This window comes from Nothobranchius furzeri, chromosome 5 (genome assembly GCF_043380555.1).
Source record: "Nothobranchius furzeri strain GRZ-AD chromosome 5, NfurGRZ-RIMD1, whole genome shotgun sequence".
NCBI lineage: Eukaryota > Metazoa > Chordata > Actinopteri > Cyprinodontiformes > Nothobranchiidae > Nothobranchius > Nothobranchius furzeri.
The window spans coordinates 39,925,690-39,950,231 of NC_091745.1; the positions used below are offsets into that span (position 1 = coordinate 39,925,690).

A 24,542-nucleotide genomic window follows, 5' to 3' on the forward strand; every position below is an offset into this window, starting at 1 on the left:
GTTATTAGTGCCATCACAGGATGCTGGGTGTCTTCCACATTCATAAACACCTCAAAAATGGCAACAAATGATAATTTCCCTTGCCAAAAATTGATCACAGAGTCCTGGTCACCTGTAAAGGCTTAAATTGGCATAAATATTACTTCATTTATTATGATGCTGGGTGTGTTCCACAATCATATTCGAATAAACATGAAAATATTCCGTCCGAATATCTGTTTCTTGTTATAAATATAACAGCTAGAAGGATTTACAGTTAAAATAGGAGAAACACGTGACTCCTCAGGAAGGGTCGTAACACCACTTGCCTCATGCACATAAGTGAACAAAACAAAGCAGCATGGAGACACTCCGTCTCCAACCACCTCTCAGGCAGCAGCCTGCACTCCCAAGTTCTACACGTCACCAGAACATAAACAACCGCAACACAATAAAAGCAGTGTTATACAAAATGGAAGGCCTGTAGTGTTTATTCTCTTACAGTAACAACTTATCAATTTTTTGGAGGAATTTATTTGAGAATTTTTTGGTTTTTATTAATTGTGCAATAGAAAAGTAATCACTAGATTAATCATCTAAATAGTCATTAGAATAGTCGACTATTCGATAAAATAATCGTCAGAATAATCATTTTAAAAATAATCAGTTACCCCCAACCCTACTTTTTAGAATACCAGGATAGGAAGGATGGTGTAGGTTTACGTTTATTAGATTGATACATAAATACTACCAATAAGAAAGTGTACGTTGGTGTGTGTCAGAAACAGCGTAAGGCTTAATGTCTTTTCCAAAAAAAAAACAGGTGATGGGCCGGTCTCCAGTCAAAATGCCCGGGCTGAAATTTTGTCCCAGTCCAGCCCTGTCAGAGAGATAATAAAAGCTTTAGGCATGGCCAAAACAACTTTTTGGAACATTCCCAAAAAGAAGGAACACACCAGAAGGTTTCAGCAGCACCAAAAGACCCGGAAGACCACGCAAAACAACTGTGGTGGATGACTGACTAATTGTTTCCGTGGTGAAGAAAACACCCTTCGTAATAGTTGGCCAGACTCCAGGAGTGTGGGTGATTGTAAACATTGGATCGCCGAGCAGCTGATTAGGAGATGTGTTGACGCACCCTCAGAACATTACAGTCCAGATTTCGATTAAAACGACTTTATTGGTTGTTCAAAAACATTTCCTTCAATCAGCGTTCACAAGCATCACACAACCAAAATAAATAAATGAACGAACAGATCCACAAAGTAGAGCTAATAATTCATGCAAAAATCATTTGAGCGGTCAGCAAAGGTTGACTTCCCCTATCACCTGCTTATTATAAAAGCCTTCCCACGCAGGTACGCAACAGGTAAATAACAATCGATAGACACCACATGACCCGAGACTATATCCACCACGAGGAAGTAGGTGTGTGTGTGTGTGTGTGTGTGTGTGTGTGTGTGTGTGTGTGTGTGTGTCAAAGTCAACAGTCAAGAGAAGACCACCAGAGTGCGTACAGAAGGTTCACCGCAAGATGTAAACCATTGGTGAGCCTCAAAAACAGGAAGGCCAGATTACAGTTTGCCAAACATAGTCGAAACAAGCTTTCACAGTTCTGGAACTACATCCTATGGACAGATGAGACCAAGATCAACTTGTACTAGTGATGGGAAGCCAACAGTATGGAGAAGGAAAGGAACTGCACATGATCCTAAACATCGTCACTGAAACACGGTGGTAGTGTTACAGTGTGGGCATGTATGGCTGCCAGTGGAACTGGTTCTCTTGTATTTAATGATGTATTTAATGATGATGTGACTGCTGACAAATGCAGCAGGATGAATTCTGAAGTGTTCTGGGCTGTATTATCTGCTCATATTCAGCCAAATGCTTCAGAACTCATTGGACAATGCTTTACGGTGCAGATGGACAATGACCCAAAGCATACTGCAAAAGCAACCAAAGAGATTTTAAGGCAAATAAGTGGAATGTTATGCAATGGCCAAGTCAATTACCTGACCTCAATCCGATTGAGCATGCATTTCACTTGCTGAAGACAAAACTGAAGGGAAAATTCCCCAAGAACAAGCAGGAACTGAAGACAGTTCAATCAATCAATCAATCAATCAATCAATCAATCAAAGCTTTATTTATAAAGCGCCTTCCGCAATCCTGTCAGGAAGCCAAAAGCGCTGAACAAGGTACAGTTGTAGGTAAATATATTGAATAAATCAACAATAAACGCAATTCAAATTACAAAATACAAATTACAAGATAGATGAAACATTCTGGTACAGGACAAATGTGTGAAACACATTTGGACTGAGTGAACCAATGAAAACTGTGAAATAAATTCAACATAAAAGAGGGCCAAAATCAAACATGTTCTGGAAACGCCAAGCGGAGGAGGTGTGTTTTTAGGTGATTCTTAAAGACTGGCAGAGATGGGGACAGCCTAACTGAGGGTGGCAACTGGTTCCAGAGTGACGGTGCTAGGACTGAGAAAGCCCGGTCCCCACGGGTACGACACCTAGAACGAGGGACAGCGAGCAGGCCTTGGTCAGAGGAGCGCAGAGCACGTGATGGGGAATGTTTGTTCAGGAGAGTAGCCAGATAGGGGGGACCACCACCCTGGAAGAAATGATAAACAAAGACGAGGATTTTGAATTGTGCACGATAGCAAATCGGAAGCCAGTGCAGGGAGGCCAGAACCGGACTGATGTGGTCCCGTTTCCTGGTCCCAGTCAGGAACCTGGCGGCGCTGTTCTGCACAACCTGTAGGCGACGCAGTGATGACTGACACAACCCTGCATATAGAGAGTTGCAGTAGTCAAGCCTAGAAATAACAAAGGCATGCAGTACCCGCTCCAGGTGGGCTCTCGACAGCATATGCTTGATTTTTGCAAGGCATCTCAGGTGAAAGACACTGGACCGGATCACAGAATTGATGTGAGCAACAAATTTAAGTCCTGCATCAAGTTTCACCCCCAAACTGGTAACAACTGGTTTTGAGTATGGAGAAAGAGGGCCAAGATCAACATAACGATCCACATTCCTGCTGTTGGGGTGAAAAACAATGAGCTCTGTCTTTCCCTCATTCAGATGTAGATAGTTTGCCATAGCCAAGACTTCACCTCATTAACACAGGACACAAAGGACTGGATAGAGTGACCTTTCTCCTGACACAATGGAGAGTAAATCTGGCAATCGTCAGCATAGAGATGGAACGCTAGGCCATGTTTACGAAAGACTGACCCCAGAGGTAGCAGATAAATGGCAAACAAAAGAGGACCAAGGATCGACCCCAAGAAGAAAAAACATCACCCAGTTTAAAACACAATGTCCTGTTGTGGAGATACGATCTAAACCAATCCAGAGCTGACCCTTTGATCCCAACCCATCGTTCCAAGCGATCCAGTAGAATTGTGTGGTCAACTGTGTCGAAGGCTGCTGTCAGGTCTAACAACAGAAGCACCACAGATGTACCCTGATCTAGTGATAGATATCATTTAAGACCCTCAGTAGAGCTGACTCTGTGCTATGGCCAGACCTGAACCCTGATTGGAAAACCTCAAACAGATCAGAGTCAGCTAAATGTGAGACCAGCTGCTGATAAACGACTTTCTCAAGCAGTTTAGATGTAAAAGGCAGGGTTGAGATAGGCCTGTAATTTTCGATCACAGAGACATCAGCACCAGGTTTCTTCAGGGTCGGCCGAATAACTGCTGCTTTCAAAGCAGCTGGGACCACACCTGTGCTGAGGCTCCCATTGATAATCTGACCAAGTGAAGGGCCAAGGCACAGAAAGGCAGCCTTCCAGAGACGAGGCGGCAGAACATCAAGTGGAGAGCCAGATGGCTTCTGCCTCGCAACAAGCTTATTCAGCTCGGAGTATGAAACAGTATTGAGGGAGCTCAGGGTGGGTGGTGATGGAGGAACTGGAACAGTGTCAACAGAGTTACCAGAAATGGCTGCTCTAATGCCCGACACTTTATCTACAAAGAATCTGTGAAAAGCTTCAGAGTTTCCAGCAGCTGTAGGAGACATGGTGCTAGGCTCCTGATACACCAGAACTGAGTTTAGCGTTTTGTAGAGAATCTTAGGATTATTGGAGTTTGTCTCAATGATGTCTGCAAAATAGGCCGTTCTGGCAGCCCTCACAGCATCCTGATAAGCAACCAGAGATGCTCTGAACAACTCACGCGAGACCTGTAGGCCATCCTTTTTCCACTTTCTCTCAGAGGACCTACACGCCCGCCTGCAAGCCCGTGTGACATCAGAGAGCCAGTTGCAGTAGAGGCCTTGCAGAGCATCACTGGGGATAAAAACTCAGCGTCTGGTGATGTCTGTGCATTCCATGCTTCAGCCAGTAATATGCTACAAAGGATTTACAACCAACTATTAAAAATGAAGGTTTGAATTATGATCATTATTCTGTCCCATTGCTTTTGGTCCCTTAACAAGTGGGAGGCACATATGCAAACTGTTGTAATTCCTACACTGTTTACCTGATTTGGATGTAAATACCCTAAAATTTAAGCTGAGAGTCTGCAGTTAAAGCACATCATAATTGTTTCATTTCATATCTATTGTAGTGGTGTATAGAGCCAAAAATGTTAGGAATGTGTCGATGTCCCAATATTTATGGACCTGCCTGCCTGTATGAAAAACTAAGGGTCCCTTTTGGTGCTCTTGTGGTCAGATGAATTCTTTACATTTTGTGTGGACTCTCATGTGACCGTTTGTTAAAATTTTTCTTGAGACAAAACTTTAGTCCACGGAAATAGTAAAAATAGTACAAATAAAATACATATAAAAAATGAACAATAGCTATTCAGAACATCAAAGGGTGTGTGATGAAGCTCCAGCTTATAAAGCTCCCCTCTTATTTAATAGGCTCTAGATTAATCCGATTTGATAAGACGGTATAACCACATGCATACAGGAACATAAAGATGCACACTTGGCAGTAACCCCCTGGGCCTACCCCAAACAGGGTTCCTGCAGGTGAAATTCAAGACTTTTCGGTGGGCGTGACACAGCGGCAGAGAGTCAAGCCCATGAAGGGTCCTGGGTCCCGACTCACGGTCGACCAAGCCGAGACCGAAGCATCCCTGGGCCAAATGGAAAGGGTGAGCAAGGGGAAGGGACACTGGGTGACCTAGAAACAGTTGGTTGATTACTAATGGCTGACTGTTGATTCTCAGTCATAGGCAGAGGATAACTCAAACACAGGTGGCAATAGCTGCAACGGTGGAAGCGACATAAAAAACTGGTAGGTCAGGTTGTTGATAATGGCTGATAGTCAGAATAGCCAGATAGTTACATTTAATCAGGGGTCTTCCATGTTGTGGCAGAACCTAGCTGCTGTGGACCCGCCACCAGATGGATGAGCCGTAGGCGACAGTGGCAACGGTGGAGGCGCCGAAGATGAGAGGTGAGGAGGATGGACTGAAGCTGAAGCTGATTCAGAAACAGCACCTCGATGATTGTTAATGTCGTCTCAGAATAGCCACTGTGGACCAGCCACCACAGGAGGGGCGGAGGACTTTTTTCATTGTTGTATTTTAATAATTTGTTGGGATATATTTTTTTTTATTTTTGATAGGAATTTAAGTTATTTGTATATTGTTCATGAATCATTTCAATACTTGTACACACACACACACACACACACACACACACCTGTATCCATGCTGTCCAGATGATCCAGATGGTGAACAACACACGGTGAGTCAGCCACAGCTGATCGATGATCCAGAAGTGGTTAGCCGTGTTTAGCTAACAGCAGGAGAGCGGACGAAGATGCTGCTTCAGAAGAATGCAGGAGAATAAAGATCCAACGCTGGTTTCGGGTGTAGACCACCTCTCCCTCTAATTCAGGTTAGGCTCTGAGATGAGGAAGGTGTTCGTCATTGAGACGACTCCTCTGTAGTTTTGTTCAGTTTCATCTAAGTGAACTGTTGCTCACATGGTTACGTGCAGTTGAACATAGAAAGTATTTGAGCAGTGCACATTCAAGTGCAACACTTTAACCCGACCAGCAGGCGGAATCAAAACAGGGACGTAAATTCAATATTAACTTTTAAACATGATCCTAATTTCTTGTTTTAAGTAATAAAAGAAATCTGCCAAAGGAGTAAGTTAGTAAGCTTTCTTTGTACAGCCCCTTTCACAGGCACAAGCCACAAAGTGCTTCACAACATTGTAAAAACTTAAACAATAAATAAACAATTAATTAAATCTTGAAAGAGCAGAGACCACACAGAAAACATAACTGCCCACAATAAATTAGATAAATGCCTGAACAAATAAATGAGTCTTAAATTTGCTCTTGAATTTGTTGACAGAGTTAGCTAACCCTCCCACTGTCTTAATGACCCCGCGAGGAAAGTTGGCCATTGAGCAGGATTGATGGTTTATCCCTTGAGGTACAAGTGGCAGGGGTGAGGAGTGAGCACCACCTCACTCCTGCCACTTGTACCTCAAGGGATAAACCATCAATCCTGCTCAATGGTCAACTTTCCTCACGGGGTCAACCATGAAGACAGCGGGAGGGTTGAATGCAAATCATAGGTTAGATCATTCCAGAGCCTAGGAGCTACAGCTTCGAAGGAACATCACCTCTAGTGTGAACGTACGAGCGAGGAACTCTAAGCAAATTAAGATCCCTACACTCTCAGAGCCCACGCAGAGTGTAGGGTTTGATCAGATCTCTGGTGTAAGAGGGAAGCTGTCCACGCAGGGCTCTGAAACCCAGGACTAAAATCTTAAACTTAAACCTAAAAGCCACAGGCAGCCAGTGAAGTTCCTCTAGGGTGGGGGATGTGTGAGTGAGACCTGCTATGTGTGTGTGTTCAGGATTTTCGCTGCACAGTTCTGCACTCATTTCAGATTATGGAGCCCTTTCTTGTTCTGAAAACAAGCTGTTACAATACTCCAAACGGGATGACACCAAATAAGTTCCTCCACCTGCACAAAAAAACAAAACAACAAAATAAATCTGTCATTTCTGGTCCCCCGTTTTCCTCTTTGTTTCCTCCTGCTCCTCTACACTTTTCCAGCAGTACATCACACCTGTTAGACCTGCTAGACTCTAGTCACCTGCTGCAGGTGCACTGAATGAATGAATGAATAGTTCAATGGAACAAGTAAAACATAGTGACATTTCTGAAGTAAACAAATGGCATTCAAAGACCAATCAGATTGATATTTCATTTTTATTTGGAATATCACATCTCATTGATAATTTAATTTATATGTAGTCAGTGCCTAATGCTGCAACTGATACTGTTTACAAACACAAATTAAAAGTTTTTAATGCATCACTGGCTGTTAAATATTTGTCAAAGTTCTTGGTTTATTTTTTTGGAGCTGTACATTTGCAAATGTTAGTTAATGCAGCACACACAATAACATCGTCAGCTAACAGATCTACCTGTGAAAGTGGAGTCGCGGTCGAAAGAATCTTGAAAGTTTTCCATCTCTCTCAATATGTGTTCATCATTGGACAAGCACCGTGATGTTTCTACTTCCTGTAGCTGCTTTTTTCCTTTGGTAAAGTGAGGGAACCTCAGAGTAGCACCATGCAAGGCAAGCTCATCTCTGACGGTAAAACCACGATCTGCTAGTTTCTGATCATTAACCTGTAGAAGGTCGTAAAATCCAGACTCAGCTATGAGTTGTTTATCTGAGACACGCCCACACCAGCCTGCAGACAGGAATGTAACTGTGCTTTCAGGAATTAATTATTATTTCGACTATTAATGTCGATATTGATGTCAGGAACTTATGGCTCTTGTCATTTGAATAAGTTTGTGCCCTGGCTGTTAAAACTGTGGGTCTGTTAATAAAGATTTATGTGCAGTCAATAATGCACCTGCAACGCTGGCATTTTGGTTAGAAACATTTTGGCATGTTCTATAATACGGCTTGCTTACTTGGCTACTTGATTACATCATTACATCGATATGGTGAGAGGCATTTGCAGTTTTTTCCACACAAAACCTAAAATAACCTTTGCAGCCGTTTGAAAAGATCCACTTACTTTGCATCAAAATGTATTTTTAAAATGTACGGAGATCTTATGTGAAATCCATAACACATTTAAAACGGGATTAAAACATTGTTTTTATAAATTGGCATTCATTTTTCATGATCCAGAAGTAGATGGGCGTGACCATAAAGGGCGGAAATGACGCCCTGTTTTCACAGGACTAAGGAAGTAGTCACTCACGTCAATAAATTCTCCTAAAATGGGGGCTTGTCTGGCGTTGTGCTCTTTAGCAAGCTGTGTAAGTACTTCTATTGTTCTTTTAAACTGTTATTACTCGTTACCTTCGTGTGGTTATTGAAACACCCAAGCTAGGGCTAACGTAGCTCTTTATTACATGTTAAAACAAGTTAAATTCACATTTCAGCTGTATTTGTTGTATGTGTCTGGGTTTAATTTAATTTCAGTTCAATTCAAAATACTTTATTAATCCCAGAGGGAAACTGATTGCTGTAGTAGCTCAGAATAATAATAATAATAATAATCAAAGTCATCAAAGAGTTATTGTACATTACAATGGCTGTTGGCAGGAAGGCTCGCCAGTAGCGGTCAGTGTCGCAGCGAACTTCAACGATTTTAACTCGTGGGGAAAGTTCGCTTTTTATAATAAATAACCCCGGAAGTGTGTATCGGACATTTGGAGAACATGCAGTTTAGAAACATGTCCCATGTGGAGGGTGTGTGTGACGCTTGTCACTAATTAACCTTTGGTATGTTTTGTCCTTTGATAAAATTAAATAATCAATTGATTATAGTTTTGGTTTATTAAACCAATTTTTGTAGATTTTACACCAAACTGATCCAAACGGACCTCGTCTTTAGCTCTCCTGGAAAATCTCCATTCAGTGCCTCAGCTTTCCCTTCAAACACAACCTGTTATGGTTAGTTGTTTTGGTATTTACAGTTGACTCGGAGAGTAAAAACCACCATGCTTGTGCTTTTCTCATCGCTCTCAGGCCTCCTGTCTGTGTGGCTCAGCACCATGCCTTTTGTGTGGCTGCTGCCCCTCATCCAACAACTCTACAATCACACGACTGGTTTTCTCTTTCTTCCTGCTGATGGGAACGATGGTGTCTGTCATCATGATCCTTCCTGGAATGGAGACGCAGCTACGCAAAGTTAGATGATAAGCGCATCGTGTTACTGTTTCCAAGTATTTGTTAAACTGCTGGATCTGTTTACAGTTCTTGCCTACTGTATAGCTCATACTTATTATTATATTTAAATTTGCAGCAAACCGGAAATTATACGAGTCTTCACATACGACCCTGATTAGCTTATTTACTTAACTTTGTTCACTGTCATAGATCCCAGGGTTTTGCGAGGGAGGAGCTACTGTAATTGGTGTTGAAAACCAGGTCAACTGTGAGATCATCGTGGGCTATAAGTCAGTGTATCGGATGTGCTTTGCCATGGCCTGCTTCTTCTTTTTGTTTGCTGCCATCATGATTCGTGTCCGTTCCAGCAAAGACCCACGTGCATCTGTCCAGAATGGGTGAGACTTCTGTCTGGTTTGTAATTTAAACCATTTAGTAGTGAAGTTTAGTTTTATAACTTCACTTTTATCTACTGTGTGGATGGATCTCCTTTGTTCTCCAGATTCTGGTTCTTTAAATTCCTTATCCTGGTTGGGATCACGGTGGGAGCTTTCTTCATCCCAGATGGAACGTTTAATACTGGTACAAACATCTCTGTAGAGTTAGAAAAGGACTTGAGTCGTGTTTGGTGGTCAGCATCACAGTCCTAATGTTCCCTGCACAATTCTGTCATTAAAATTAGCTTGAATGTCAAATAAATAGACATTTTTTTTCACCAAAACCTTTATATTAAACAAATTAGGGGTAGATGCACGATTTTTACAATATTTTATAAATCGTCTTCGGGCCTCAGTAAAGCCGATTTATGGACAGGCACATCCACGGGCAGCCCAATGCTTCTGCAGAATTTCATTTACATGAATATTTACGTTCCTGAACAACATCTGCATAACAAATGCTCTAAAGTTATTATCGACTGAAATTTTCTCGTTTCAGTTCTGAATATTTAGTACTTGGTCAGTTTACTGATTAGTTTGATTAGTTATGTCTGGTTTTAACACTGAGGAGTGCATAAAATTAGGATTTAACATTTGGTTCAATTTCATGTTCAAGAACTGGTTCAACTTCTGAAATGTGCATCGACTGTTGTTATCTGTGACATTTTAGCATGAAGGTGGAAACGTCTCGATGTCAGCCATGAAAAATGGCCATCGGCTGACCATGACCCCTGCACATTTGTGTCGGCAATAGAAAATGCAACATCGGTTGCCCTCTAATGCATAATAAATACCAAATAAGAAGGAATGTGTGACTCGAACGCCTCGCCCCTACGCTGATATTTGATTTATTTTGTGTGTGGAGCGGCTTCTTGCTGCTGAGGAGGCCCCGTGTTTGTCCGCACCATTTTTACAAGTTCTACATTTAAAAGTACATTTTATGCATCTCAGACTTTTGAATGTTACTAATCTGTGTTTCTGAGCTTCATCAGAAAGCAACGCCTCTGAAAACTGCTGGGAAAAGCCTGACACCCCCACACACGACTCAAACTCTGAATAATAATTAGTTGCTAATTGTTTTAGACATTAATATTAAATCTGTGTTTTTCCTTCTGCACGGGACAGTGTGGTTTTACTTTGGCATCGTTGGATCCTTCGCCTTCATCCTGATCCAGCTGGTCCTCCTGATCGACTTCGCCCACTCCTGGAACAAGATCTGGGTGGGAAACGCTGAGGAAAGCAGTAACAAATGCTGGTACGCAGGTAAGACGTCTTCCTCATAACAGACGTTTATAACGTGGGAACCCAGTGGAGGTAGTGGAGGAGTACAAGTATCTGGGAACCACCTTTGACAAACTCCTGAAATTCTCTGCTAACACAGAGGAGATTCTCAGAAAGTTCCATCAATGGCTATATCTCCTTAAGCCAGGCGTACACTTTGCGACTTTTTCACTTTTTTGAGCCGATTTTCTAGTCGTGCGAGAATCCACGAGATCGGGGCGAGTTTTGCTCCGAGCGGTCGTGTAGTGTACAGGGGATTACGAGAGGCGATTAACACCACGTGACCAGCTACCGATCAGCAGTCGTGAGGTCGCACTGACTTCTGGCATGTTTAATATTTTGCTCGTCCCTCGTGAGGGTATCGCACTGTTGAAGCGGCGCTGCGAGCAGCTGCGACCCAAAAAGTATCAGAACCGCTCACGGCGCATGCGCAATCATGCATCAACACCACTCGCCCGCTATTTCCCTAATAACACACGTTGTTTGTTTTTATTTCTAAACGTTTTTTTACTCACAAGGATTGTCAAGAAAGCGTGTTTGTCGTGTTCATGTCAAATTAAACTGATCACTAAACACAGATTTACTTTCTTTATTTTGTTTTCCTCATCCAACCTCCATAAATCCCTGTGTGTCCTCCTGCAGCACTCCCGAAGGACAACAGACAAAACAAGACAAAAAAGTCTGATGTGCTGTGTAAAAACTGCTATTTTTAGCATATTTTAGGTCCGACGTGTTGCTACCAGACGTACAGTGTGAGCAGTCAGGTCGCATCCGAGAACTGGGTCGTGCAGTGTGAGCACATGACTCGTGAGATCTGCTCTGCGAGGAAGTCGTACAGTTTGAGCTGAAGCTGAGTGCTACGAGTGAAAAAGTCACACAGTGTACGCCTGGCTTTAGGAAGCTCAACTCCTTTGGAGTCAGCTCCTCAGTCATGATGACTTTTTACTGTGCCTTCCTGGAAAGCATCATGACCTTCTCCATCACTTGCTGGTTCTACTCCCTTAGCCTCCAGAACAGGAACAGACTGCAGCACACTGCATCAGTGTGCTCCAAAATCGTTGGCCTGCCTGTCAGAACTCTTGCTCAGGTTTTCTATCAACAAGCCCTGAGACAGGCAGCCCAAATCCTCCACAACCCCTCTCACATTCTTCACCCCGCATTTCAATGGCTCCCCTCTGGGCGACGCCTACGCTGCATTTCCTGCAAGACTTAAGCCCTTTTCAGACAGACATTCTGGAACATTTGCGGACAATTCAATCCGGTTTTTAACCGGAACTGTGTTTTCAGACACACCACTTTTGTACCGGAACTTGTCCTTTCGGCTGCGTTCACACAGCAGGGAAAAGTTCCAGATGTCTGACGGCTGCGGGGGGTGGGGTGGGGTGGGGTGGGAATCGGACTTATGTTAAGAAGGAGAAGAAAATATCATTTCTATAGCGCCTCTCAAGATAAAAATCACGAGGCGCTTAAGCATAATTCTGCGCACACGAAGACGCATAAGAGACCTGGATGATGAAGCTCAATGGTTAAAGGAATCACTGAAGCGGTGTGAAGCGCTCCGTCGCACGTCTAGGCGGTACCGTAGGAGGCAAGCTGCCGTGGTTCACCGCATGCTACAGCAGCGAGCTATCTAGGTGCGCACGGCGTCCCCCGGTCCCCTCCTCCTCTCCCTCCCTCTTGTCCGGAACTTTACCTCACCAGTCTGAAGCAGTCACCCTGTTCGTAACAAGTCCGGACTTGTTACAAGGGGCTTCGTCCGGATAAATTTCGGAACATGTTATCCGGATGTTTGTATTCAGACAGAAAGGTCTTACGGACAGATTCCGGAACATTTCCGTTTTTCATGGCCTGTCTGAAGGGGGCTTGAGAGGAGGAGAGCCACCTTTGTCCCCAAAGCCATTCTGCTCTTTAACTCCAGCAGATAAGATAAGACCATCCCCCGATAAACCCTCTCCTTGGGCTCTCCATATATTTAACTTTTATACAGACGACACTTTGGTCACTTTATTCACTTACTCAGTGATTTTTTTGCATGTTCTACTGTTTTATCCATCTTCTTGCTGCTTTATTACTTCCTTATTGCCTATTTATTCAATGTTTGTATGTCCAACATCATGCTGCTCTGGTTTTAATTGCCCTTCGGGGATAAATAAAGTTTTTCTCATTCTGATAACGAGGCCCGGTTTTCCTCTCCTGTGTCACTTTGTTCTGAATGACCGCTTACATTTGTTTTATTTCAGGGCTGTTGACCTTCACCGTCCTCTTCTATGCACTGGCCTTCGCTGCGGTGGTGCTTTTCTACGTTTACTACACACAACCGGACGACTGCGTCGAGCACAAGGTCTTCATCAGCCTTAACCTTGTCTTCTGCATCATCATCTCCATTGTCTCCATCTTACCAAAGATACAGGTAAACGTGTCCTTCGGGCGTTCTCACAGGTTAGTTCTGGCATCAGGAAAGTGACTTTCTGACAAAGCTTCTTCAGTTTAAAGTTTGGTTTCAAAGCCGGCAGACCTCACTAGAGATTGTTTTGGTTATAACGTGTTGTTTTGTTTACAGGAGGCTCAGCCGCACTCGGGTCTGCTGCAGGCCTCACTTATCTCCCTCTACACCATGTATGTCACCTGGTCTGCAATGACCAACAACCCGAGTGAGTGAGCTCTTGTTGTGTTATGTCTCATCTCTGTTATGATTACCTTCACTCCTTCATCTCCATTGTTACTCGTCTGGTTAATCCGCTGCAGCTTTTTGGTCATAAAGGTGAGTTTTAGTTCTGTTTTGGTTCATTTTAGCACATCTAGCTTGTAGCTTCCTGTTTGATCCTCCTGATCTCAGTAAATGACAGAAATGATCATGTTGAGATGATGTTACAGGTGAAATGAAAAAAAGGTGCAAAAGTCCATTTATTTCATTAGTTCAGCTCAGACTGAGAGACCATCTAAAGGCTCAGGCTGCGGTGATTCTGGATTCTTCTGCTGATCAGAGTGTGACACTTAGAATATTGAACCTTTTCACAATATTATAACTTTCATCAGCTGTAAGCCACAATCAGCACAGTTATAGCAAATAAAGGCCGAAATATCTGGATTTGTGTTTAACGAGTCTGTCACATCGATTAGTGTCACCTTTTGAGTTGAATTACTGAAATAAAAGAATTTTTGCACCATATTCTAGTTTTTAGAGCCTCACCTGTAGGTTCAGTTGTCTTTACCCGGGGGGGGGGGTTCGCTCTAGAGCAGCCATACTAAATGTTTTAATTGTTTCCCTGCTTCAACACACCTGAGTTCTGCAGAGCGGATGAGTGGCTGAACGGGTGACTCAAACACTGAATCAGGAGTGTTGGAGCAGGGAGACAACTGAAACACGCTGAATACCGACCCTTGTGGACCAGCTGTCCCCACCCCTGCTCTAACCCGTTCAGGTCAGACGTTCATTAGACGTCCAACCCGTGGACGATGGAGCAAGTGGAACCAAGCTAGCTTGTTTTTCTTTAGCCCGACTTTGACTAGATTTACGAGTTCTATGAGAGTAGTTTTGGTTTCTGTGCACATTCACACAAAAAGTTGCTTTTCAGGCATCATCTGAAGCTTTTTCCTGATCTAATTTGATTGATCAAAGGAAAAAAAGTTGCAGAAACTAAAACTGCTCTCTGGAAGTGTAGCGCGTATAGACGTGAAGCTCACGCGACGCATCGCTATGCTTCTGGGATGATTCCGGGCGCTTTGCTGCCAGTGGAAACGCACCCATCCCCTCTAACGGCGCCCGTGCGTGCGGTGGCAAGGCTCGGTTAAAGTTCAAACAAGGATATTTAGGTTTTCTACGGACTAACAGTACATAAAAAAGTTGTGGTAAATGGTAACAACTCTGAGTCTTAAGACAGATCTTTATCGTTATTTTAAACCTTTTTGGTCTGAATGGGATGAATGTGAAGGTGTTAATCACCAGCTTACTCAACAATACCTCCATTTAGATTTTAGTTCCATAAATGTGCCGTTGTCGCCCGGAGGAGGGATGAATAACCTTTTCTGGTTTTATTTCTTCTCGCTGTTCGTTTCATGTAGATCGGAACTGCAACCCCAGCTTGTTGAGTCTAGTCTCAAACATCAGCACCACCCAGTCTCCAGCTGACAGTAACCCAGGACAGGTGCAGTGGTGGGACGCCCAGGGCGTTGTTGGGTTGATCATCTTTCTCTTCTGTACTCTCTACGCCAGGTAACCGTCGCTGCGTCGCAGCCACCAGGTCATCCTGTTTTCGTCAGTTTTTGTTTACTTCTTTTTTCCTCCACCTCGTCTGTTTTTTAGCATCCGCTCATCCACCAACACCCAGGTCAACAAGCTGATGCAGACAGAGGAGGGCAGAGGCTCTGGTGGAGAGGGAGTGGTGGGAGAAGATGGGATTCGTAGGGCCGTGGACAACGAGGAGGAGGGAGTCTCTTACAGCTACTCCTTCTTCCACTTCCACCTCTGTTTGGCCTCTCTGTACATCATGATGACGCTGACCAACTGGTACGAGTAAGTATCTGTCACCCAGAGACCATGCATGAACCTGGAACGTTCTCCTCGAGTCTCTCTGTCTCAGGAGACTAGGTAGAGTAAACAAACGTCAACACACAACCCAAAACCGTTCAGATGAAGGCATCTGCTCTTCTTTGGTTTCTTGAAGATGTTTCACTTCTCATCCGAGGAGGTTTGTCAGTTCTGACTAGAATATGTGACAATTAAGCCTATTCAGTTTATAATCTGCAAACAAATGCGTCTGTCTCGTGAAAATTTAAAATGTACATTTTTGTTGTCTGGTTTCCAGTGTGGCCACCAGAGGGCGCTGTGGTTAACTGAATGGTTTCAGAGCAGAGATTTGTAAGTTTTGATAAAGTCAGTGGCTTGTTCTAAGTGTGTGTGTGTGTGTGTGTGTGTGTGTGTGTGTGTGTGTGTGTGTGTGTGTGTGTGTGTGTGTGTGTGTGTGTGTGTGTGTGTGTGTGTGTGTGTGTGTGTGTGTGTGTGTGTGTTTTCCCCCTCTCTCAGACCCGACACCACCATGCAGGTCATGCAGAGCAGCATGCCAGCCGTGTGGGTGAAGATGAGCTCGAGCTGGCTGGGCCTGGGCCTCTACCTCTGGACCCTCTTAGCCCCTCTTATCTTCCCCAACAGGGATTTCAACTGAGCGCCTGATGACTCTGCTTCAGCTTCTACATGTTAGAGATGCTCTAAAGGGATGATACGAAGCATATTCATTCCTTTGCTATTTTAGTGTTTTGCTGTTGTTGTTTTTCCTGACCGTGCTGGTGTGATTGCTGCAGCAGTCATTACGGGGGTGGGGGGTGTTTACGCTGATCATTTAGCTGTTTTTTATGGAGGCTTCAGCTACTTTTATTTATTTTTAAGTTTCAGTATCTTTGTGCTGACTTGAAGTCGCTGAACCCTGACGAAGATGTGACGACCCTTTCTCTGGACCTCAGATGTTCCATTTACAGATTCTCCTCTGTGATTGGCCCGGCCTGGTCTGGAATACCCCTTGTTTACTGCCAGGGGCCCGGCTAGGGGGCCCCTGCTGTGGAGCCCCAGCATGAAGCATGTGTGAAAGCTAGATAAGACTAATAAGGCACACCCTGCAGATCATAACAGGGCTTCCCCTGGTGCTGCTGAGCTGAACACACAGCCACGTCATCACACCTCAACCCCAGAGTCCGAATGGGCCTGCAGTATAATCTCGGCGCTTCCTGGTCCGTTCTAATTTGAGACTATTTATTCCTGGTGCTACGATCAGGTGGCTCGTGTCTGACTGCTCAGCCTTATGCCGCCACAGGAAAGCTCTAGACTTTTATTTTCCCTTTTAGGGATGGAGGGAGACTTGTATCGATCCATGGTGAGTCCTGCAGTGTGCAGGTCCCACTAGTCAGACCATTAACTTGTGTTGTTTTTCAGAAACGCCACCATTCCCCATTAGTTTGCCAAGTGATGTCATCGGTATGTTTTCTAGTGTGCTGCTGTACTAAACACTTGTGTAACGATCTAATGGCTGTGTTAAGTGTAGTGATGTGATGGTGGCGAGACACTTGTGCATTTATCTGGTGGCGAGACTAAAATCAGAACAGGATCTGTTGATTTTGTGCATTTCAAAACAAATTGTGGTACAATCTTGAAAACGATCATTTCATTTAAGAGAGAAAAACTGAAACCAGACCTTGTGTTTCTCCTGCCGCGTTCACGAACAACGTTTCTGTTTGTAAATCTGATGTTTTTTATGGTCGCGATGTCATTTCATAACACTCAAGTGCCGTTTAGTAGTTCTGCATTTCAGGAGTAAGGTGTGTGTGTGTGTGTGTGTGTGTGTGTGTGTGTGTGTGTGTGTGTGTGTGTGTGTGTGTGTGTGTGTGTGTGTGTGTGATGCCTAGAGGCCCTGGTTTGGGATGTAAATGCTGTGTAATGCATTAACGGTTAATAAAGTTGTGAGACTTTGACTCTGCCTTGACGACTCTCATCGGTGGCCTCGGATCGCTCCATGTGGCGTTCTCCATCTTGAACCTCAACTCAGAGTTTCGTTCTGACACCTGTGAGAGGGTTTAGGCGCATCACGCGCTCAGGAACAGGCCGCCCGTTTCCAGCTGTGTCCTCAGCCATATCTGATGACTCTTCATAAGTTATCTTTGACACAGAACCACAAACTCAGCAGCTGTGTGTGTGTGTGAGACCCAGTGGGCTGGTGTTATTTCCCTCTCCCCTCACTAGCAGACAGAACATCTAGGCTGAGTCTTGTTGGCTCTGAGCAGAAATAAATGCTGAGGACACGCCGCCTCTTGTGGACAAGGACCGTCCCGCATCGCCACCCTTCAGATCCCGTCCGGGACACCAGCCCGCAGGTTTTATGCAAACTTCTTTCTGATCTTTGGCCACACATCAGCACAGTCAGCATGTTGCGAAACCACTTTGTGTTTACTGGTTGAGCTTCACACATCTCGACCCCAGCAGCGGCCTGATACAACAACCATGACCTACCAGTGCTCTAAATCACAACTTTTGATATCAGAACACAAAACGATGAAATAAAAACATGAAAAAAATCTAAATATTTGTTTGTTTTTGAGACTTTTGAAATTCCACTTGTGAAAAATATACATCTTTGATGTTCTGAGCACGACTATTTGATAAAGTCTTATAAAATCTTCTTGGTGGTCTAGTGGTGGAGTGTCCTTCCTGAGACTGGAAGATCGGGGTCCAAATCCGGTCGGGTCATGCCAAAGACTAACTGCTGCAGTTCAGCGCTCCCCACGGGGATGGGCCACATGCGGAGACGTAGTTTCACCAGTGTGTGATGATGACTCTGGGACTTGTGTTAATATTTGGTTCAAAAGCATTATAACCATCTATTATTGGTTATTATAGCTCCTATTTAAATATTTTTCTGTGTTTTGACCCTAAAAAGAAATTTCTCTTGAGTTTTTTTCTCACACTGAGTAAAGTTTCAGTGAAAAGCAAATTCCTATTAGGACCAAATTAAATGTGGAAACATATTTAATGACAGCAATACCTTCACAGTTTCCTTTTAATAACGTCTTTATGCTATTATGTATTAATTTACTAAATCAATTGTCAGCTTTCTGAAGGTTCATTTGCAATTAATTTGTTTTTTATTCACTTTTTTGGGGGTTTTTTCATGTTGGTTTGCTATTTTTGTCATTTTTATTCCATATATTGAAAATGTTTATGTATGTTTGTTTTTTCTGGGCCAGTGACAGAAGAAGCTTTAAAACAAGTTAATCAGCAGAAAACCTGTTGAACTTATTTAAAGTCACTTATCTAAAAACATCATTTTTAATATTTGAATGACTGCCCCATATCTGTAAAAGTGATTTAGTAACTAAAAAGGATTTTAAAATACAGTGGGTATGGAAAGTATTCCCTCTTTGTTAGATTGCAGCCGTTTGCTAAAATCGGTTAAATTAAAATTTTCCTCATTAATGCACAAACAGCGCCCACAATGACAGAAAACACTGAATTTAGACATTTCTGCAGATTTATTAAAGACGAACTGAAACATCACATGGTCCTAAGTATTCAGACCCTTTACTCAGGATTTAGTGGAAGCACCTTTGAGCTAACAGCCACGAGTCTTCTTGGTAGAGATGCAACAAGTCTCTTACACCTGGGTTTGGGGATCCTCAGGCCGGCTCTGGCTGGGCCATTCAAGAACGGTCACAGAGCTGCCGTGAAGCCACTCCTTCGTTATTTTAGCCGTGTGCGTAGGGTCGTTGTCATGTTGGACGGTAAACCTTCGGCCCAGTCGGAGGTCCTGAGCACTCTGGAGAAGGTTCTTGTCCAGGATACCCCTGTACTTGGAACACTCTTCGTTCCCTCGATTGCAACCAGTCGTCCTGTCCCTGCAGCTGAAATACACCCCTACAGCATGATGCTGCCACCGCCATGCTTCACTGTGGGGACTGTATTGGACAAGTGATGATATACCGCTTAGAATTAAGGCCAAAAGTTTTATCTTGGTCTCATCAGACCAGAGACTCTTATTTCTCACCATCTCAGGGTCCTTCAGGTGTCTTTAAGCAAACTCCACGCAGGCTTTCGTGTCTTGCTCTGAGGAGAGGCTTCCGACAGGCGGCTCTGTCATAAAGCTCTGACTGGTGGAGGGCTGCAGGGATGGTTGACTTTCTACAACTTTCTCTCATCTCCTGACTGCATCTCTGGCGCTCAGACACAGTGATCTTTGGGTTCTTCTTTATCTCTCTCACCAAGGCTTTCTGCCCCCGGTAGCTCAGTTTGGCCAGATGGACGGCTCTAGGAAGAGTTCTGGTCGTCCCAAACGGCTGCCATTTAAGGATTATGGAGGCCACTGCGCTCTTAGGACCCTTTAGTCCAGCAGAGACGTTTTTGTGACCTTGGCCAGATCTGTGCCTTGCTACAGTAGTCTCTCTTCAGGCAGGATTCTCATTCACTCTGACATCATGGTGAGCTGTAAGGTCTTATATAGACAGGCGTGTGGCTTTCCTAATAAAGTCCAACCATCCATTGTCCATGTGGGGTCGCGCGGGGGTGGGGGGCTGGTGCCTGTCTCCAGCGGTCAACGGGCAATCAGGCGGGGTACACCCTGGACAGAGAGCCAGTCCATCGCAGGGCAACACAGAGACACACAGGACAAACAATCACACACACACTCACACTCACAACTAAGGACAATTTAGACAGACCACGCATGCACAGGGAGAACATGCAAACTCCATGCAGAAAGACCCCAGGCCGGGAAGCGAACCCAGAACCTTCTTGCTGCAAGGCAACAGCTCTACCCACTGCACCACTGCACAGCCCCCTAATCAAGCCCAACCAGAGTAATAAAAGTGGATAGTTTTTATGAGAAATTGTTTATTTTATTGATATTATAAAGATAATTTAAGTTGAATCTGATTTAAAATAAGTTAGTGTGTCAGCAGCCCTCGTGTAGATGCTGAGCAGAAATATAACAGATTAAACGTCATTCTCTGAAAGGTTTTTATATGAAAACAATTTTCCTGAAAATCGTCTGAATAATGCTCCTCCCTGACTGAACACCACCCTCACCTGATGCCCCACCCCACCCGCCGTGGGTCAGAAGCCAGTCGGGTCACATGCCGTCTCCCCAGCAGGAGCAGACAGGCAGCACACCTCTGAAATCTCAGCCCATCAAACACAACCCGTGTAAACACACCTCTAACATCTTTTATCTCTTTTTATTGTGTTAAGTATTTATAGTTTCCCAAGTGCTGGAAGGGCTTTTATTGAACTGTAAAAGCCCTCTTCTTCTCTGTAACAGCCTGAGAACAAATTAGCAAAGCTCCATAAATCTGACTTTATTTCCCCACTGTTTTCAAACAGAAAGTCATTTTTTTTTGCCTCCCAGGGTGGATTTAACACGTTCTGACTCTGGCCATTGGCTCCTGTGTCATAAATCCCCCCTTCACTTCTTCTGTGATCACGATGGCGTTTGTAGCTGTACTGAGGGATCAGAGGCTGTGATGTGCTGATTGTGAGCGGCTGTGAGGCCGACGCTTGCTCGGTTAGGCGTCCGGCGGGACTTTTAATTGCAGATTGACTCAGATGGTTGTTATCACGTTCGGTGTTTGCCCTGACCTAATCTCCTCTTCAGGTTTTTTCTCCACGTTTTTCAGGAAAAAGAAAAAATGTTTACAATGAACCAGTTTATAGTTACAGAGGGTGCACCGTGCATCCCTGTCGTCCTCCTCCTCATCCTCCTCATCGCCAGAATGACTTGAAATGCCTGTCTGAGGTGTAATTGGGGTTTTAGGAGTTGAAACTGGGCCCATTAAATTATATTCTGCATGCAGGGGAGGTAATTGAGTTTGGACCCTGCTGGCATGCTGCATGTGCACTGGAAACATTTACCCAACATTAAGCCCCAATTAGGCTTTTCATTATGGGAAACCTGTTGCTGGGTGGTGGGAAATGAAGACAGTGCAGTTATTTTCTAGAATGTAGCTTTGATTAACTTAGTGGAGGTGTGTGTGTGTGTGTGTGTGTGCGTGTGGCTCTCCAGTGCGCATGCTCGCCTCAGCTCAGAGGAGCAGCTAATGCAGTTATATAACAGCCTGTGCAGCCGGCGTCTGCTGTGCGCCAAGTGCCAGCCCAGTCTGGTTACATAAGCCTGTCAGAGTCATATTGTAAGCAGCACAGAGTCACTGCTCGCACCACAGCGCGTCCCCGCACTCCTTCCACCGTCTCTCACTTCCTCCCACTCTCTCTGTTTTCCAAATCTCTCCTCACCCCTCCCTGTTTTTCTTCTCCCCTCCATCTCTTTCCTCTCTGCTGCAGAGCTTCTCTCCACACCAAGAACAAAGAGCTGAGAGGTGCAGACGCAGCTTGGGGAAAATGAGACAAGATTGGGACTAGAAGTGTACGCTCTCATGCAAACAGTTTTACCTCTGCTACACCCTGGGACGGGGTTTGAAAGCAGCTCTGCTACTGATGTCCTACTGGCCTTTGAGGCTCCATTTGATCTCCAGATGAATGCGGGACTGCATCTGCTGGTGACCTTTACTGATCCTCGCCTCTCCACTGCCTGGTTTGTGGGTTTTGGAAGGACATGAAGACCAACGCAGATTAGCTAGGAGTCTAAAGACGAAAAACCACAACAAAAACATTTCGTTTAGCCCAGAGAATTTGTAATCATCACCTGCTACCGCGAAAATGGTGACTGTGGTTTTGCCCACTCCTGTTGGTCTGTCTCGTGAACTCCTGGCCAGATTTAAATGGAACTCTTATACAATAATTATTGGATGTTCACCAACAATAAGATGGCCACAACAGCGTATTGACATAAAAAACACAAAAGTGTTATAACTACAATCATTGTGCCCGAGTCAACCATAACTCATACTCCTAGAGCTGTAGATCACGTGGATTTATTTTACAAGATTGAACCTTATGCTATCTAAGGACGGACCAAAATGGCATTTGTATTTCTTAATAAAACACCAGATCTTTGTGTGTTTCTGAAGTATGTCAGTGCTAATTTTAGCAAACCTTCTCATCCCTGATGTGGTGCAGACGTAAAGGGAACGTGGTGTGAAGCAGAGGTTATAAAATCAGCCATCAGACCCAAATCAGTAACATAGTGTAATGTTGAAGCTCAGAGAGGCACGAATCTTGATAGTCTCCTTAACTCGTGTTCTGTCCGCAAAGAGCCAATTAGAACAGTTCCAATCAGGAAGTCATCTCCTCAACCAATAGGATCCTCCGACACTTCATGGTTATTCATGAGGCGCGCCCGCTGATTGGTGGAGGCTGACAGAGGAAGGCGGGGTGCGCTGTAGCTGCCGGGGCGGTGCGGGGAGGGAGCCGCGGAGTGTGTTGCGCGTAGAGCGAGATGTTTTGTTGTGGCGGTCAGCTGAATGTGGCATCGCCGTCCGGTCTGACAGCACAGCGGGAAGCGCAGCGAGCCCCCGCGGCTCTCCCTCCCCACCAGCGCGGACCCGCCGAGCACCCGTATCCGGCGCATCTCGATCCAGGAAATGTGGACTTGTTGAGGCCCTTTTGCTCCGGGATAAACGGCTGCAGCGCACGTCCACTGCCAAGCTGGTGAATATTAACTTTTCATGTTGTTCCCTGTTTGGGTTGGTTTCGGTTCTGCTGCCGGAGGAGAGGGGGGGATAGAGGGAGTGAAGTTGGGAGCAGAGCCGCCCTTACTTTCACTCTGCGTGTGTTTAAAGTTGTTTCTGGATCCGTGTTGAGCTGATAATGTTAGATCGTGTTGCATGCAGGGGCGCTGCTGGGTCCGGGGCTCATGTGGGTAGCTGGGGTGGGGGTGGGGGGCTTCAGGAAGACCAGCTGACAGCTTCACCATGGACCTTCATTCACCCCGTTTGTCCTTAAAAAGAAGCCTGGTGATGAACGCAGCTGGTGTGTGCGGGTGCGCGCGCGTGTGTGCTCTCAGACGCAGGATTGACGTGTTCCACTTTATGAAGTTGTTTCTTGTGGGCTGCACCTTTTCTGGCCAGATTCGTAGAGGATGACATCATTATTTTGTACTCGTGTTGATCTGCTGCTATGAGAGATGGGCTAGATGTTTGGAGGCTGATCCATTTGTTTCAGCCCTTTCATTTCAGATTAAAACACCTTAAGATAAAACATCCACTAATCAAACAAGGAAGGATGTCTGTAGTCTACAGAGTGACCTAACAAATAACTGCCAGCCAGAGTGCTGAATTAGTTTTCTACAAATTTCAACACAAACTTGACCTTTCCCCTCTCATTACGAATCACAGTAGTGTCTTTTAAATGTGTTATTTTCCTAATTTCTCTATAAATCATCAGGTTGCAGGCGCCTCCTGAAGCTGGACCAAGAACCTGAAACACTTTGTCTTTTTCATGTAATTCTTTAGTCGTTGAGTCCAAATATGCAAATGCACTTTGAGGAGAAAATCTTTGTCAACCATTAAAAGGAAAGTTTTGCCAGTTGTATAGATTCCCGAAGAGCCTCAGTTGGGAGAAATAGTGTTTATTCCTTGCAGGACCAATGAGCTAATGGCTAGGTTGAGTGAATCCAAAAATTAAAATAGCTCCAGTCTCCAAGATTTCATAGCAGTTCCATTAATTCCTACAAATCTCATGTTTCACGGATGTCTTAGCATAAATATTTAGAAATTCCTGCGAGACTTGACTGGATTAACAGGAAGTGCTACATTTGGCTAGTGTCGAATCTAAACTGTCATTTGCAGAAGCAGAACGATTTTGCTTTGCATCTAGTGACGCTCCACTGGAACGTCCGCTGCCCCAGCCAGTTTTGTGGCTTGCCAATCACAGCGTGTTTATTTAGAAAAACAATGTATTGTCACATTCTTCCCTGCTTCTTCCACAATGTAATTGTGGAATGCCCTGCTGAGTGACATCCGTAGTGGTCCAATCACAGTGCTCTATCGGTTTGGTGGGCCATTCACAGTGCTCTTTTGGCAGGAAGAATATAACTGATAAAACAAAGGTGGTGACGGCTTGTTTGACACTACTTTGGACTGTTTTGACTTGGATTTTTCTTTGACTCAGGAGAAGATAGAGACACTGAAGTCTGTTTAGAAACGGGATGTATTTTATCTTCTATGATGGCGTTTGACGGATTGCCTCAATGACTGATATTCGTAGCTTTGAAAACATTGTGTTGTTTGTTATCCAATAGCATGTGGAGACGTTTGAAAGACAACCGT

General features: G+C 44.4%; 2 protein-coding genes across 8 annotated transcripts in view; both read left to right on the plus strand.

Annotated features, from left to right (window-relative positions):
- Positions 1 to 8,148: 8,148 nt before the first annotated feature.
- serinc2l (serine incorporator 2, like) lies at positions 8,149 to 17,912 on the plus strand. Of its 3 annotated transcripts, none has more exons than XM_015948936.3 (10): positions 8,149 to 8,273; positions 8,989 to 9,150; positions 9,340 to 9,527; positions 9,632 to 9,711; positions 10,692 to 10,829; positions 13,088 to 13,257; positions 13,408 to 13,498; positions 14,910 to 15,060; positions 15,151 to 15,360; positions 15,871 to 17,912. In XM_015948936.3, the coding sequence occupies exons 1-10, from the start codon at positions 8,235 to 8,237 to the stop codon at positions 16,007 to 16,009; spliced, it is 1,368 nt and encodes a 455-aa protein (XP_015804422.2). In that variant the 5' UTR covers positions 8,149 to 8,234; the 3' UTR covers positions 16,010 to 17,912. The 3 variants fall into 3 exon arrangements, with proteins under 3 accessions (XP_015804422.2, XP_070406878.1, XP_070406879.1); XM_070550777.1 differs by lacking the exon at positions 15,871 to 17,912 and adding an exon at positions 15,653 to 15,735; XM_070550778.1 differs by lacking the exon at positions 8,149 to 8,273 and adding an exon at positions 8,724 to 8,742.
- A 4,554-nt stretch (positions 17,913 to 22,466) lies between these two features.
- The window catches only part of LOC107395643 (HIVEP zinc finger 3), a 104,905-nt gene continuing 102,829 nt past the window's right edge, over positions 22,467 to 24,542 (plus strand). For all 5 annotated transcript variants that reach the window (XM_070550773.1, XM_070550771.1, XM_070550775.1 and 2 more), the window contains exon 1: positions 22,467 to 22,923. The gene's annotated coding sequence lies outside the window, so the exon portion shown is untranslated. The remainder of the gene's footprint in view (positions 22,924 to 24,542) is intronic.

Bases quoted from the DNA above. Each gene is read 5' to 3' on its own strand.
- serinc2l (XM_015948936.3), top strand. From the start codon at position 8,235: ATGGGGGCTTGTCTGGCGTTGTGCTCTTTAGCAAGCTGT. The intron at 9,712-10,691 runs GTACAAACATCT...TGCACGGGACAG, and splicing joins AGATGGAACGTTTAATACTG to TGTGGTTTTACTTTGGCATC. The intron at 13,258-13,407 runs GTAAACGTGTCC...TTTTGTTTACAG, and splicing joins CCATCTTACCAAAGATACAG to GAGGCTCAGCCGCACTCGGG.